Source organism: Rhagoletis zephyria, unplaced genomic scaffold (genome assembly GCF_001687245.7).
Source record: "Rhagoletis zephyria isolate East Lansing unplaced genomic scaffold, Rhagoletis_zephyria_1.1 Rzeph_scaffold_02267, whole genome shotgun sequence".
NCBI classification, from domain to species: Eukaryota; Metazoa; Arthropoda; class Insecta; order Diptera; family Tephritidae; genus Rhagoletis; species Rhagoletis zephyria.
The window spans coordinates 55,285-72,969 of record NW_016159351.1 but is presented as its reverse complement, the minus strand read 5'-3'; the positions used below and the strand labels follow the sequence as shown (position 1 = coordinate 72,969).

General features: G+C 38.0%; 1 protein-coding gene across 2 annotated transcripts; it reads right to left on the bottom strand.

The window, feature by feature from the left end:
* Positions 1–10,138: 10,138 nt before the first annotated feature.
* On the bottom strand, positions 10,139–17,293 carry LOC108366429 (transcription factor Adf-1-like). Of its 2 annotated transcripts, none has more exons than XM_017620848.1 (3): positions 17,079–17,293; positions 10,704–10,845; positions 10,139–10,653 (listed from the first exon to the last, which is right to left on the bottom strand). In XM_017620848.1, the coding sequence occupies exons 1-3, from the start codon at positions 17,224–17,226 to the stop codon at positions 10,365–10,367; spliced, it is 579 nt and encodes a 192-aa protein (XP_017476337.1). In that variant the 5' UTR covers positions 17,227–17,293; the 3' UTR covers positions 10,139–10,364. The 2 variants fall into 2 exon arrangements, with proteins under 2 accessions (XP_017476337.1, XP_017476338.1); XM_017620849.1 differs by having other exon boundaries at positions 10,139–10,644.
* Positions 17,294–17,685: the final 392 nt, after the last annotated feature.

Here is a 17,685-nt window from a genome sequence, read left to right as displayed (position 1 = left end):
AGTAGTATTGAATATTGTCAATAGCAGGAATATAAAATCTAAGAAGCACCCCACGCTTTGTTTTCCGGTAAAACTAATTTTATTGTCAATTACTTTAATCTATTCTAGGTTGGCTTTAAAAGTTTAATTAAATCAAGTTAGGGAACTTCCTATTCCTCTTAAACGAAATCTGTGTTTCTATAAATTATTTTTTTACTTTTTAGTTCACATTGTAATAAAAGGGAGATTTTAGTTTTTTAAATTATAATTTCCACCCTTATTCTAGAACCCAAAATTTCGTAATTCGTAATTCGTAGCTACGTTACGAAAAACGAAAAATCGACATGCTGCAACCCTTGCGGAAAATTGTGCAGCATTGCCACACTCTAAAACATTTGTATAAAGTTAAGACTACATAGAAGTAAGTTCATGTTTAAATTATTTTGATGTCCAAAAATGGGCATTTTTGCACCTACTTATGTGAAAAACAAAAAATTTTCTAATATTCTTATAAAAAATGTGTAATATTTACATTTACAAGCAAAATGTCTAAATTGTATGCACGAAGTGTCTAACAGCTCAAATGATGTTTGATGTCACACTAAAATGTCTAAATTTTAAGCACGAAGTGTCTAAAAGCCCAATTGATGTTTGATTTTACACAGCTATAATCGTTTTTCTGATAAAATAGCAGTAAACGATTATTTGTTGTGAAATCGTCGCGTCAGTCAGTTTGGTGTGAGCAATTGTTTAATTATTGGTGTTCTTCGGTAGAAAATTGGCTTAATAAATATATATGTATTTATAAAAGCAGCTAGTGGTATTTTTATAAGTTCATAGTTCTATAAATATTTAGGAAATGTGTGTATGTGCTAAGCAGTTTTGTACATTAAAGAGTTGCAGAAGTGTTTGAGTGTTTGTTTCCGAAATGCAAGAAAAATTTTTCAAGCTTTAATGCTTATGAAGTGCATTTTTCTAGAAATCATTCCGAAAAAGGCGACGTAGTTAAATGTGTTACTTCTATGAACGGCCAATTTAATTGTTCGGTGGTATCTTGAGCATTTTTTGCATCAAGCATAAGTAAAGCGTATTCACATATTTTAAAGCACATTGCTTGCTGTCCTATACTTTCGTGTTTGAAACCATTTAATAATGCAGGCTCATTTCGATCACATTTTTTCCGTAAGCATAAGCAAGCGAATAAATAACTCCTCTTTGGAAAAAGATATGTATGAAAACATAGAAACACCTAGTGTGTAAAAGATAAGCACTTAGTGTGTAAATATAAGCATCTAGTATATAAACTATTAAGCAACTGTGTCTAAAATTTTGAACATTTATTGCGTAAAATTCTACAAGAGATTTTTAAAAAAATTGTGTAATTTTAGATATTTATAGTCGGTAATGTGTTGCCTACCATTATCGACGTAAATTTTCCAAAAATGGCTTAGAGTACAGCTATGAGTAGATGTTCTGATTAAAGTTTAATCCTTTGACTACACGTGTATGTTAAAGTTTTTAGATTCGGGTGATGCGTTTAGATGCAACAACCCAAAATCATTGTTCAAATAACCAAACCGTACCTAAGTTACTCGATAAGGGGCAAAAAACATTCTTTTTTGTTCGTTCATATAAAGCAGTGGATAAAAATATACATTCATATATGGGCCATTCTTTTTTAAGTCGGACGGATTTCGTAAAAAAAATTATTTAATGTCTCCGATTTACTCCAAATTTTTTCTGTGGGTTCTATACAACACGTATTCGAGGAATTTTTTTTTCTTTTTTTTCTTCGGATATATGATCTGTCAAATTTTGCATTTTTCCGTGATTCTGACTAGTCATGTACTTCTTCAAATCGTTATATCTCGGGTTCTGCTGTTCATCTTAACGTAATTTTAAAGCTAAGAAACGGGCTTAATATTTCTGTATATAAGATGGTCAAGATTGTCCTAAAGCTAACTTTGCTACTAACAGTTGAACTTTTTGAAGTTGATTTGAATAGTGAAGACCAGTAAATTAGGGATTTAAAATTATACCATCGTAATCCTTGTTTAATTCTCTATAAAAAAACGTGGTTCAAAAAATGTGGGTGCCAAATTGTGGACAAATGACGCTTGCGACATAATTTTACTAAAGAAAATCCTTCATAAACTCAAAACTAATTAACAATAAACATTAAAAAATTAAGAATTTAACAATTTTGTGGACTAGCAACAGTTTCAGAGACTTCGAGAAAATCTTTCTTCGCGTTTTTGAGAAATTCCATTCCAAACTTCAATCGCGATTTCCCACAACCTGCCGAAATTAACATACGAGGCATTTCATGTCACCGCGGCCACCTCTGTGCGCGACCACTAAGGATTTGGATGAAAGTTAAAGAGATTGAAGGTCTAGGTGACATGAATATACGTGCAGCATATTTTGCCGATATGACGTAGGGTTGCCTATTTACATGGGACTTAAATTTCAGGAAAACGTCATACATACCTTTCTTTAAAGTGCAGTATCTTGCAAACCTTTTAATGCAACTTAATGAAAAAAATGTTTTTCTTCCGTCTTATTATGGGCTTTAATTGTACATTTTTTACATAAACGTGCAACGTATAAAAAACAAAAACAAATCAAGCAAAGATTTTTCTTTTTGATTTTTTTTGATTATAGCATTTTTAAACTTATTTATTTTTACATAAAAACATCGTCTATAATGTCAACTTTAAGTACCCAAATGCGCGTAATGGGCTACTTATGCGTTTGGACTCTAGATCGTCTAACGCTCGAACAATATGATAAATATATTCATGTCACCTAGACCTTCAATCTCTTCAACTTTCATCCAAATCCTTAGAAGTCGCGCACAGAGGTGGCCGCGGTGACATGAAATGCCTCATACAACAATCTTTTACCCAAGCGACGCTGAGTTTTTCGCCGTGGAAAGCATCACGTCAAAATGGTGTGTTTGTTGTACCTTATACCAATGACAGTATGGATATCTGCGTATAATTTGTACTGTAATTTTTTACTTATATACGGCTAACACCACCTTGTTAAATACCCCTTGGGAGCCTGTCAGACATGGCAATGCAATATATTTCGAAAAGGCTGTCAACAAGGAGAATTTATACAACGTGGTGTTACTGGCGAATTTAGATTTTCGCCGCGGTCCTTCTGAATGTCTAAATGATGTGTTTGTTGTAATATGAATTCGCCTTGTTTACAACAAACACATAATTTTAACATTCAGAAGGACCGCGGCCAAATTCGCCAGTAACACGCTCTTGTATAAATTTACCTTGGCTGTCAAATTGAGATATTTCAGAAAGCAGTTGCATGAGCAGTCACAGGTAAAGTGTATTCAGAAAGATGTTTTTTTAGGGCTCTGGCATATACAGCTTTCGTGCTGCTTTGGCGTGGGTTTTTCTTTAACAGCTAAGATAAACACATACGTTTATATGAAGCTGTTCGCATAGGCAATGCTGACGCCAGAGCAACACGAACGCTGGTTAACTCTTGCCGTTTTTCACGGGTTGACAACCCCTTGATGAAATCAATCACTGCTAATAAAAACACAAAATCATGCAAAGAAAAAACGAATCTTAACCGCGACGACCAACACTTGCGCGCGCTACTTGCGTTGCTGTCAAAATGAAACAATGCCAAAGCGACGCGAAAGCTGTATGTGACAGAGCCTTTATTTTCGAAATCGATTTGCGTTCTTACAATTGCAGTCACATCTCGCAACTTTTATTTCTGAAAATGAATTCCGAAATGTGACAGGAAGATCTTTCTGGCTGTTCACACATCGAAATATAATTTCCCTTTCTTAATTTGACAGCGAATTACGTGAAAAAGTTGAAATATTCCCACGTCTGACACGCTCTATACACTCGGAGGTATGCCATTGCCTGCCGAGGTACGATCACTATCATGATAAAAACATTACAAGGTAAATTTATTCTCTCAATTCTTTGGCCATGATTTTTTTCAGACGTTTGCCAGCATTTCACAATTATAAAAATTTAAAATAAAAAAATTTAATTCACAATTGTTGTTATTTGATATTGAAGTCAGAAGTTACAGGATTTAGTCCGGAGTTTTTTTCCTGTAAGTTCATGAGAAGTGTCAAACGATCAGCTGATTTGCATGTGCAAACAAAAAAGGAAGCGGCGGAAGCAAAAAACCTTGTATTTGTAAAAAAAATGGAAGTAAACAAAGAAATATTTGAAAATGTAAAGATTTTAATAATTAGTTAGTGATATTTCAGCCAAACCAGTGTTGTACCAATGACATATAAACAAACCGACTGACGTTTTTACAGGAAATAGTGCTTATTGCGTTCCCGCGCACTTCTGCTTCTGTTCTCCTTTTACTCTCACTTGAGAGAGTAAAATTGTAGTTTGACAGTTCCACAGGTTTTAGTCCGAAGTTCAAAGGAACAGACTAACAGACTGTTCTGCTTTTACTCTCACTTGAGAGAGTAAAATTGTAGTTTGACAGTTCCACAGGTTTTAGTCCGAAGTTCAAAGGAACAGACTAACAGACTGTTCTGCTTTTACTCTCACTTGAGAGAGTAAAATTGTAGTTTGACAGTTCCACAGGTTTTAGTCCGAAGTTCAAAGGAACAGACTTAGTCTGATGCAGAAGTGCGCGGGAACGCAAAAAGCACTATTTCCTATAAAAACGCCAGTCGGTTTGTTTACATGTCATTTGTACAACACCGATTTGGCTGAAATATTATTAAAATCAATGCATATTCAAACATTTCGTTGTTTACTTCAATTTTTTTACAAATATAAGGTTCTTTGCTTTCACCGCTTTTTGTTTTTGTTTGCAAATGCNAGTGTCGTTGGGGCTCTAACCGGGCACTGTCTGATAGGTAAGGATGCAGAAATGCTCGGCGTGCCTTCCTGTAGATGTTTCAGAACCTGCAAGGACGACGAAGACCTGCCATTCCCACGACAGCCGGTTCTACGTACCGGAATGACTCGGGTTTTACCCGACCAAGGGCTGTTGTTTCGGCAATCTAACCCCGTTTAGGTCGGCGAAGTATCTCAGAAGTTGTTCGTCTATAGGGCTACATTCGCTACGTATTCTTCTGCTCAGAGCTGGCATCGAGTCAAACCCAGGGCCAGAAACCTACACCTGCTGTGTATACCAGATACGACTACACCACAACTCCACCTCAGTCAAGTGTAATGACTGCGAGGGGTAGAGTCACCTTAGAGTCTGCTCAGGATTACGGACACATCGGCAGTGGACCTCGTCGTATGTGGCCCCCTGCTGCTCAAACAGAGCAGCCTCCACGGCTAACCCCAGTCCACCTGAGCAGCCCCACACAATCACCACAGCACAACAACATAACAACCCAACAGACCATATCACAACCAGGACAGACCACAGAACACATACAACCGCACCACTACCCACACGCCGCCGCCAACAACTCGTGGTTCCTCCTACAATCTGCACGGTATGTCAGACCAGGATATTCCGTAATGTGACATCAGTCAAGTGCAACACCTGCCTTGGCTGGTCCACTTTAGGGCATCTCAGGTCTGCGCACCACGCAAGATTGGACGAGGAACTTCGAGGGCCCGTGTTGCGCTGCTCGGTCGCAGATCTCAACTGCGACTCCACCCACCACCACCACAGGGCGGCAACCAGCTCCGCAGCGCACACAGCCAATGGCGTCACGACCACACACATCTCTCACACCCCGCATCACCACACGTCTCCCGAACCACATGAAGCTCCTTCAATTTAACTGTAACGGGCTTCAGAGCAAGATCGAGGAGATAACCGTCTTNCACGACCAGACACATCCCTCACACCCCGCATCACCACACGTCTCCCGAACCACATGAAGCTCCTTCAATTTAACTGTAAAGGGCTTCAGAGCAAGATCGAGGAGATAACCGTCTTCATGGGAAGGCATGGCATATTGATAGATGCGGTCCAAGAGACGAAGTTGCACAGCAATTCAACACTGTTGAAACCATATGGTAGTAGGTGACTTTAATGCGCACCACGATCTTTGGCACTCAAGCCTGTCAAACGATCGTAGGGGAACTGACTTGGCTGAGCAGATAGACGATTCGACATTCTGCACAATGAACGACGACGCACCCACCAGGATTATGGGCAGCTGCTGCAGCTCGCCAGACATAACAATAGTCAGCGCTGGTCTGATAAACAGCATATCATGGCGACCTATGCTGACTTTGGCATCAGACCATCTGCCCATAGTCATCTCGATCGATAAACCAACCGACTTTGCTTCCGCGGAACACCGGACGTATATCAACTTTTGTAAAGCTGATTGGAAAGGCTTCGCGGAATTTACTGGAAACACCTTCGCTGCTCTCCCCACACCAACCGACGTCCATCTTGGTGAGCGTAAGTTCCGCAGGGCTGTCACCGCTGCTGCAGCTCGCTTCGTACCGGCAGGATGTATTACGGACCCACGTCCAAATTTCCCTGCTGAAGCGGCTGTTCTAGCCGATGAGCGTGACAGCCTTCGTCAGGCCGATCCCGGAGATCCCCGTATCAGGGATCTCAACGCGGAGATTCGGCAACTAGTGAACGTACATAAGCGGAAGAAATGGGAAGAGCATCTGAAGACCTGTAACTTCACCTCTGTTGTAACCTGTCGTGAACCGTGAGGTCACTGTCCAATCCGACGAAGCACGACGACAGAGTCGAAATTTCTTTCGGCGACCATGCCTCGTCGGACCCGGAGCGATGCGCGAGCTATTTTAGCCGGCAGTTCATACTGCATCCTCCGGTGGACAAAGCCAGGCGTCGTGTGACCAGAAGGCTGCACAAACTGCCAACAACCTGTGCCCCCTTGCTTTCACTTGCGGTGAAGTTCAGGTGGCCATCGGGAAGGCGAAAGCTTCCAAAGCCATAGGTCCCGACGAAATATGCATACTGATGCTGAAAAATTTGGGTCCTGCGGGAGTAGCGTACCTAACGGAGGTCCTCAATCTGTTTATGGCCACTCTCATCATCCCAGACATCTGGAAGGTGGGGAGAGTGGTCCCACTGCTCAAACCGGGGAAACCTGCCAACAAAGGAGATTCGTATCGGCCGATAACACTCCTTTCCCCAGTAGCGAAGACACTCGAGGCCTTGCTGCTCCCGTATTTCACAAACGACCTGTGAGAGAACGATTCTAGTATCGTTGGACTTGTCAAAGGCGTTTGACACCATCTGCCATTCCACGCTACTAGAAGATATAGAGGCTTCCTCTCTCCCACAGAGGCTCAAACGGTGGTCGGCAAATTATCTGAGTGGTAGACACTCGTCGGTAATGTTTAGAGACAAATCGAGTAAACTCAGAAAAATAAAAGAGGGGGTTCCACAGGGTGGTGTCCTTTCCCCGCCACTGTTTAACTTTTACATTTCAAAGCTCCCTCAACCACCAGAGGGAGTCTCGATTGTCTTTTACGCCGACGATTGCTCGATCATGGCGACTGGGAATGGAATTGATGACCTGTGTTCGAAAGTAAACGGGTATCTCTCCGATCTTTCTCGCTTCTTCACTGCAAAGTGTCTAGCCCTCTCCCCTACGAAATCCTCTGCGGCCTTGTTCACAAACTGGACGAAGGAGGTCAGGCTACCGCTTGGAATTCACGTCGATGACACACCAATTCCGACGGTGAATAACCCCAAAATACTCGGAGTAACATTCGGCAGCCTGCTCTCCTTCTTTGCGCACGCAACCGCTATTGTCAATAAAGTACAGAGCCGCAAAACAAGGTCCTCAAGTCTCTAGCCGGCAGTACTTGGGGCAAAGACAAAGAAACGTTGCTGGCAACGTACAAGGCAATAGGCCGGCCGGTTTTAAATTACGCAGCACCAGTGTGGTCCCGGAGACTAGTAGGACGCAGTGGATGATGCTACAGACAGTACAGAACACCGCACTCGGGACAGCGACTGGATGCCTCCTTATGTCGCCAGAACATCACCTTCACAACGAGGCACAAATGCTCGCAATCAAGGTGCACAACATAATGCTCTGCAAGCAGTTTCTGATCGGGAACCACAGAGTGGCCACCCAAACAGACAGCTGCTTGCAGAGGAGCCCTCGCCTAGGCACGTCAGGAGGCATCTATACGAACTGACGGACGAAGTCCAGAGGTTCATCAAGCAGCCTCTGGACCCGTCAGCATACCCACTGGCCCCGAACGGCATTCACAGGGAGTCCGTCTCAAGTTATGTAGACTCTAGACCTGTGAATGCCGTTCTAGGCACACCACCTCCGGACATAGATGAGACGGAGCTTACTGCAGCAGGTAAAACTCATACCTGAGTAGACTGAACGCGGATGTGCCAAATGAGTGTCCGGCATGCGGAGAGACCCCTCATGACTCGAAACATCTCTTCGCATGCCCGGAAAACCCGACAACCCTAACGGCTTTGTCCCTGTGGACCGACCCGGTGGAGGCTGCACGCTTCCTAGGGCTGCCGTTAGTGGAACTAGACGACAACGACTGAGATATCAACCGATCTGGGCGGGGTTGTTGTAGCCGCTACAACAACAACAACAACTTCCTGTAAGTTCTGACTAAATCCTAACTAATTGCTGGCAAACGTCAGACTGCCTCCCAATGATTCTACCTTGTTATGTTTTTATCATGACCGCTATTAGAATTTTTTTTTTGTGATTGTTTTTTTATTTTTTGGTGCGGAATGGTAGCGCCCACTGCTAACCGCTACACCGCAGCGGCCGTATACTTCAGCTACAAATAGCAATCTTCAATAGGTGCAATGAAATATATTTAGAAGTTAAGAGGATTAAAATACTCCATTAAAATAATATTACCAGCTTTAGAACTGCTATATCGGAAATGTACGGACTACATGGTTTCCTATGTCGATTTACCAACAAAATGTGGGAGGGGAGCAACTTAGACATGCCGTACAGTGATATTTGATACCCCCCTTTTGTGCCCATAATCTAAAAAATGAGTATATTCATAATAAGAATGACTTATTATTTAAGAGTTTTCACGATATTTGTTGTTTTCGTGTACATATCGTCGCCTGGGTAAAAGATTGTCGTATGTTGATTTCGGCAGGTTGTGGGAAATCGCGATTGAATTTTGGAATGCAATTTCTCAAAGTCTCTGAAAATGTTACAAGTACACAAAATTCTTAAATTATTTAATTTTTAATGTTTATTGTTAATTAGTTTTGAGTTTATGACGGATTTTCTTTAGTAAAATTTTGTGCTAAGCGTCATTTGTCCACAATTAAGCAGCCACTTTGTATGAAATACGACAAAATGTGATCAATATTTACACCAAATTAACGACACTTTTTACTCAATATCTCGGAAATAAAGAAGATATCCAAAAACGGACAACGCCATTTTTAAGTTATTGATTAGTTTAATGTGGCTGCATCACTAAATAAATTTTTACTAAATTATCAAAAAAATGTTAGTCAATATCTCGGAAACTAAAGGAGATATCTAAAAACTGATAACACCAATCGAAAGACCTTATTTCAAAATATATAACTGCATCTTGAACTAAAAATCGTCAAAATGGCGCTTACGACAATCTTTTACCCAGGCGACGATATGTTACACGAAATTGGAAAAAAGGGAAACTTTTCCTTAAATTCGGTCCAAATTTGAAAAAAATAAAAAATAAGAGCGTAGAGCAGTTTTTTCCGGAACAAAGTTATTAACTTTTAAAGTTGCATGATTCACCATAAAAATTTCATTGATAACATGGAAGTTTTGGAAATGAACACAGATGTTGGTGGTGCCAGATGAGAATAGTAAAAAAAAGTCGCGGGTTTTTATTGAAAATTTTCACTTTATATTGAAATAATGTTTTACATAAAAAAAGATTCGTAGGCGAAGTATTGATTTTAATAATAATGTTCATTATTTATCGAATTATTGATTTTTATAAAAAAGAAGTATAGTTTTTTTTAACAGCGTTTTAGTTTAATACTATTAGTAATAAAGTCAAAAGAGTGAAAAATATTGTAAATATATACGATTCTTAACATCCCCGCCAAGTTTCATGACAAAATTCGTGATGGTTTTGTGAAAACACCCAAAAACCGATGTAATAGAAAGCCAACCCAAAAAACAAATTTTACAAAATTAAAATCGATCACCCCTATGGTTTTGGCGTTCTTTTAAACTTTAGCATTACATTTTTACTTTTCAGAGCGCTGCATCAACTAACAGTTTCACACTGATCATATGAACAATGCAAAAGGTCGGGACGTGCCAATAGAATAAAAGCCCAAAATCAATGCTTTTATCGTGGATTTATGGGCACGAATTGGGGAAATATCACTGTGAGTCGCTGCACATATATTTTGTTTTGGTCGTCTTCGCCAGAATCTGTTGTGTAAAACTAACCTGATATTCCCATGCTTTCGGAAATCTCACGCCAAGAATCATTTTTCAATGTCAAATTTTTTGAATCCCGTATTTTAATTTTGTCATATAGTACGGGATGGTCTTTTACCAACTCGATTAATTGCTGGTTTTCAACCACCTCATCAGGATCGGCATCGTCGTCATCTCGATCTTCTTTAGGCCCATCTTCTTCACAATCTATCTTTCGTTTACGTCCCCGTCTTCGTTTTTTTGGATCATATTTTATATTAAGAAACGCCTCTCCATTTGTTTGCCTAACAACTCTTGATAAATTGTAATTAATTAATAAATATTACAAAAGTTCACAATTTACCCTTGCTTGTAATGATCTCTTAAAAATAGCAGATGTTCGAACATATCCCAGTTTACCGTCTCATCAGGGTTCTCTTGTGCCCTCCTTAATTCTTTACCAAATCTATCACGAATACTTTTCCAACGTGTAATACAAGCTCGTTCTATTAATGAATGATTAAAAAAATACTTTTAAAATACATATGTATGAATATATCATTTGGCATACATCAAGATAACCAACCGTTCAGCTATAGCAATACTAAAAATGCAGATTGCTAGTACTTTTTACGCTGATTTTAACTATATAAATATTATTTGCCGCAATTAAAAAGTAAAGTAGATATAAAAGGTAAAAGAAAAAAATGTTGATATTTTAAAATATTAATATTTTCTAAACTGCGTAACCGATACAAAAGGTAATTATATCAAAATAAAGACAATTAATTTATCCTCAAGCTGATAAATAAAATGTGTATGCTTTTTTATATATTTCAGCCAAAAATATTATAAAACAAAAAAATGTCATAATTTTTTTATAAAATAACCTTTTTTTAGAAAAATTTTATAATCAATACTAAAAATTATTTAGAAAGTGCAAGTTTTTACCTTTAATTTGATATACATATTATATTATGATTTGCTTTTGAGTTTTCAGAATTCAGTGATAATAAAAAATATAAATGCATGTATGTGCAAATGCATATTGTAGTTAATTCAACGGGTTGGCTTTCCATTATGGCCGTTCGTTAAAGGGGCGGTGGCCGAAAGGTAAGTGGACGTGGCATCTCTAACCCACCTTTTTGGAGAGGGAATGAACCGCCATTGACAAACATGCAACCCCCGACAACCTAGGTCCCCTATGGTTTCCTAGGAAAATGGCCAAAACTCACAATTTTCATTTGCGGTTTTTCGCTTGAAAAATTTTAAATATTCATTTGCACAAGACATTTTTATATACAAGACATTTTTATAAAACACCTAGTAACCATAATAGACATCACTGGGGCGGCAGCCCCAGGTTTACCACACTGAAAGGGAATTTTAGTTACCTCATCCTTTCCCAAGGCTACATCACTGGGGTTGGTGCACACCAGTGATCAGCATGCGGTGCCTTTTTCGATACATCAAGTATACTCGCAAAATATGCGGTGTAAGTATAACCGCCACCGCAAGCAATGCGATATTTGTGTGCATCGCATTTTTTGTCGCGTTCGTGTTTGCGATGACTTGTATGACCAAAGCGTCGTGACTGCATATTGTGGCACCGCATTTTCATGTCGACTTCGGCTATGCGGTGGTATGAGCGGTCGTTTAAACATCGCATTATTTCCGGATATGCTTGGCTGAATACAGTGCACCGCATTATAAGCAGTGTTGCCGCGAATCATTTTTAGTGGTAGCCAGATTCCTTAAAAAAAGGGCTAAAAAAAGTCGTTGTGCCTAAAAATGGTAGCTAAATTTTTTTACTTACGTGTTCATATATAAGTATATGGGCAAACATTTTCAATAGAAAATGGTACAGAAAAACAATGAACTCTGAAAAAAAGCTAATATTTTATCCAACCAAAAACCTTTTTGTATAAAAGGGAAAATATACGATACCAGCTTGCTGGCTCCATCAAGTAATTGTACCATCAGGCTCGAAGCATATAACATACCAGCATGCTGGTACAATATTTATTTCTTTACCAATGAGGTCGAGGAAGGATCGAAATGATTAGAGCCGAAATTTCATAATTTTTTTACCATTTTGTTAAACATTGTTTTTTTTTTGTTAATTCACAACTGCAATATCGTGAACTTAATCTTCCACAAATACGGCTTTGACTCATATAGTGCACGAAATTTCCGCCAAAATACTTTTTACTTAGAAAATTGAGCTGATTTCACCACTGACGACACCAACATGCTGGTACAATCATACAATTTTCAAATAGTTTTTGAAGTCGCACCAGCAGCTGGTACAATCACACCACAAGAACATACACGGTCAATCGACTTGATGGACCATTTAAAAAATTAAGCATATTAAGGGCCGTAAACTTATCTATTTCAAACTATAGTTAAATCGTTAATAAATAAGTTAACAGCCCTAACACTTTTACAGTACGTACATATGTATAAAAACGTAAGGAACATACTTTTACATATATGTATATATCAGCCTTTCTTAGTTTAAATTAAGCAAATATAGAACTTTTTCATACCCCGTACGAATAAATTCCCCAAAGGGTTAAAAAAAGGGCTAGGGGCAATTTTAAATTTATGTGGCCAAAAAAAGTATGTGGTAGCTAAATCTAGCCACCAAAGGGCTAAAACGGCAACACTGATTATAAGAGCATTTTATCGCTACAGTTGCCTACAGAGTTTGTATGTATGCATGTTACAAAAAAATTAATAAATATGAACAATTAGTCAAATTTAAATACACAAAATATTTAATATGTATTTTCTTTTAATTCAATTAATTTTTATTTCACTTACACTCGTATAATGCGGTGCACCGCATTCAAACAAGCATACCACCGAAGCCGACATGAAAATGCGGCGCCATAATATGCAGTAACGACGCTTTGATCGAGCACAAAACACTCAAACACGACATTATTTGAGCTTGCGGTGATTGCGGTGGCGGTAGATTTCGTTACTAAGTATTATTGAGTTTGAGTGGTACAGTAAATAATGGGCTGTTTTTGCTTACGCGTAAAAGCACATTTAGCGCATTTAGCTCTAAATGCTACTCTAAATGTACGTTTATCCATACAAAATTCGTCACCTCAATGCAACTAAATGCAACTCCATTTTTGCATTAAGAATCTAAATGCTAAAAGCAACCCTGTGATCTTCCAAAATTTCCACGATTCGAACATGGTTTAATGAGAAAAAGTGGCAACATTGCATTTTCGAGTATACAGAGGCTAGCTGCGTTTCAGTGATCGCCGATCGAGATTTCATTTATTATTTTACATTATTTGGATAAAGAAGTTAAGAAAATTCAATATCGATGTGATGCTGATAGAAATCTGGATCAATTTTGATCAATTCTGCTTGTTTTGTTTCCTAATTAAGTGAGGAAATTTTAATTGACAGCACCGACAAATGAATATATTATACATACATAAACAAATGGTCGGTCATGGTTAAAACAATTCAAGTTTTTGTATTGAATTTTTGGTTTAAAATTCATTTTTTCCTTTTCAGTAGGGTTTTTGCACATTATCTTCTGCGTGAGAATTGATCGTAATATATACGGATCTAAATAAGAGACTGGAACACGGCTGTTTGTCAAAAGCATACGATTTCGAACTCGCGTAAATGTACATTTGCTAAATGCGATAGCATGAACGCTCTTCGAAAACATATGTTCGAAAGTGCTAAATGTTGCATTTTAAATGCAGCAAAAACGCTGCATAAATGCTACTCTAAATGTACATTTATCCATACAAAATTCGTCACCTAAATGCAACTCCATTTTTGCATTAAGAATCTAAATGCCAAAGCAACCCTGTGATCTTCCAAAATTTCCACGATTCGAACATGGTTTAAAGAGAAAAAGTGGTAACTTTGCTTTTTCGAGTATACAGTTGCTAGCTGCGTTTCAGTGATCGCCGATTGAGATTTCTTTTATTTTACATTACATATTGGGATAAAGAAAAGTTAAGCAAATTCAACATCGATGTGATGCTGATAGAAATCTGGATCAATTTGTGATCAACTCTGTTTGGTTTGTTTCCTAATTAGGTGAGGAAATTTTGATTGACAGCACCAACAAATGAATATATACACAAACAAATGTTTGGTTATGGTTAAAATCATTCAAGTTTTTGTATTGAATTTTTGGTTTAAAATTTATTTTTTCCTTTTCAGTATGGTTTTTGCACATTTTCTTCTGCGTGAGAATTGATCGTAATATATACGGATCTAAATAAGAGACTGGAACACGGCTGTTTAACAAAAGCATACGATTTCGAACTCGCGTAAATGTACATTTGCTAAATGCTATAGCATGAACGCTCTTCGAAAACATATGTTCGAAAGTGCTAAATGTTGCATTTTAAATGCAGCAAAAACGCTGCATTACGCGTAAAAGAACATTTAGCGCATTTAGCTCTAAATGCTACTGTAAATGTACATTTATCCATACAAAATTCGTCACCTAAATGCGACTAAATGCAACTCCATTTTTGCATTAAGAATCTAAATGCTAAAAGCAACCCTGTGATCTTCCAACATTTCCACGATTCGAACATGGTTTAATGAGAAAAAGTGGCAACATTGCATTTTCGAGTATACAGAGGCTAGCTGCGTTTCAGTGATCGCCGATCGAGATTTCATTTATTATTTTACATTATTTGGATAAAGAAAAGTTAAGAAAATTCAATATCGATGTGATGCTGATAGAAATCTGGATCAATTTGTGATCAATTCTGTTTGTTTTGTTTCCTAATTAAGTGAGGAAATATTAATTGACAGCACCGACAAATGAATATATACATAAACAAATGGTCGACCTTGGTTAAAACAATTCAAATTTTTGTATTGAAGTTTTGGTTTAAAATTTATTTTTTTCCTCTTCGTTAGGGTTTTTGCACATTATCTTTTGCGTGAGAATTGATCGTAATAGATACGGATCTGAATAAGCGACTGGAACACGGCTGTTTGTCAAAAGCATACGATTTCGAACTCGCGTAAATGTACATTTGCTAAATGCGATAGCATGAACGCTCTTCGAAAACATATGTTCGAAAGTGCTAAATAAACGCTGCATAAATGTCGTTGCGGTGTATTCGAAAATGCGATACACCGCAACTGGTCTCTGGTGCACACCAAAAGGAGAATTCTATTTGGTAAGGGTTATAATCCCTAAGTGCGGCCGATGGCCGCCTACACAGAAAGGTGTTCAGCTCCCTTTCTTCGGCAAAACAGAAAGGACGAATTCTATTTGCTGAGGGTTATGAATCTCTAAGGGCGCCGAAGGCCGCCTACGCAGAAAGACAGGGAAAATTTTAGTAGATGGACGGCAAATTCTAGAAAAAGGGGGGATGAGGGGGTATAGAATAGGACCCCCTGATTTCAAAACTACCCCCCTTTTTTCTAGCAACCCTATAGTTCTTATATAATTTATTGTTAAAGTTTTCATATAAACGATGAATAACATAGCAAAATAACATACAACTTAGTGCTACCAGACTGGAATTTTGAATAATAAAAGCGGATTTTTAATTCGGAATTTTTACTTAGTAGAATTATTATTTCTGTGTTGCCGAAGAAGGGGGGGCTGAACACATTTTGCAGAGAACACCTTTCTGCGTAGGCGGCCTTCGGCCGCACTTAGGGATTATAACCCTCAGGCAGTAGAATTCTCCTTTCTGTTTTGCGAAGAAAAGGAGCTGAACACCTTTTGCAGAGAACACCTTTCTGCGTAGGCGGCCTTCGGCCGCACTTAGGGATTATAACCCTCAGGCAATAGAATTCGCCTTTCTGTTTTGCGAAGAAAAGGAGCTGAACATTTTCTTTTGTATTGATTTCCCCTGTATTCCTTTTTAATCATTGCCTTCTTTGTATGTATTGTTTTGTACAATATGGCAACACATGTTATGTGTCAGTTTGCAACCATGTGTTATTGTAAATATGCGTGAAATTCAATGTAATTTACAAGTCGATAAAAGTTTAATTAAAGTGATTTATATACAAGATAAAATAAAAGAAAAGTGTGTAAAGTATTAAGTACAGTGTTATGTGCATTTATATATATAAAAGTATGCACAAATGCTTTTTTGTTAAGGAAACCAAGTGGAACGACTTAAGAAATTTTAACAACAAATAACTTATAAACAATGATATTATTTATATTTTTTAGTTATACATGTTTTAGAGGATACCTCCCTTAACATCCTGACCAAGTTTCATTTGTTAATTCCACCTGGTTTTCTTAAAACACAAGGTGCGGCTGACTACTAAAGCCCACCCGAAAGACATTCTGGGCAAAAGAAACTATATCACCCACAATTGTAACTTGCTTGTAAATGCTTTTAATTTTTTTTTATCACTGAATTCTTAAACCTCAAAAGTAGATAATAATAAAATATGTATATCGAATTAAAGGTAAGAACTTGCACTTTCTAAATAATATATATGTCTTTAGCATTGATTATGCACTTTATTGTCTTTATTTTGGTATTATTACTTTTTTAATCGGTTACGTAGTTTAGAAAATATTAATATTTTAAAATATCGCAAAAATTTTATTTAACCTTTTATATCTCCTTTACTTTTTGATTGCGGCAAATAATATTTATATAGTTAAAATCAGCGTACAAAGCACTATCGGTCTGCATTTTTAGTTTTCCCATTGCTGAACTGTTGGTTATCTTGATGTGTTCCTATCATTTACCCGAGCAATTCAACTGGAGTGACAACTTGTGCCATATATCATCTTTTAATATAGAGTTCTTTTGACCGCGCGCTAGTCTTTTGTCGTACAAAATAGGATGCAATTGTACTAATTTAATTAACCGAATATCGTCCAGTTGTGTGACCATTATTCCAATTAAGTTAACAATAAAGATAAGCTTCCAAAAACCTCTAGTGTACTAGAACTGGGATACTATCGATAGTAATATCGATAGTATCGATAGTTGAAAACTGTCGCCTCTATCGATAGTTTTTTAAAACTATCGATGTCGGTTTTAGCGAAACTTCTCTCTTTTTTACATCTTTTAGGGCCGTTTGCACCATGTCTAGTTAACGCTAACTGGAGGTACATCCTTCAGTTAAGCACGTTAACTGCTTTATCGATCACATGTTATATGATGGGTGTCGATAACGTCGATAGAGATGTTTAACTGGGAGTTAGAATTCTCTAGACATGGTGCAAACGGCCCTTAGGGCCGTTTGCACCATGTCTAGTTAACGCTAACTGGAGGTACATCCTTCAGTTAAGCACGTTAACTGCTTTATCGATCACATGTTATATGATGGGTGTCGATAACGTCGATAAA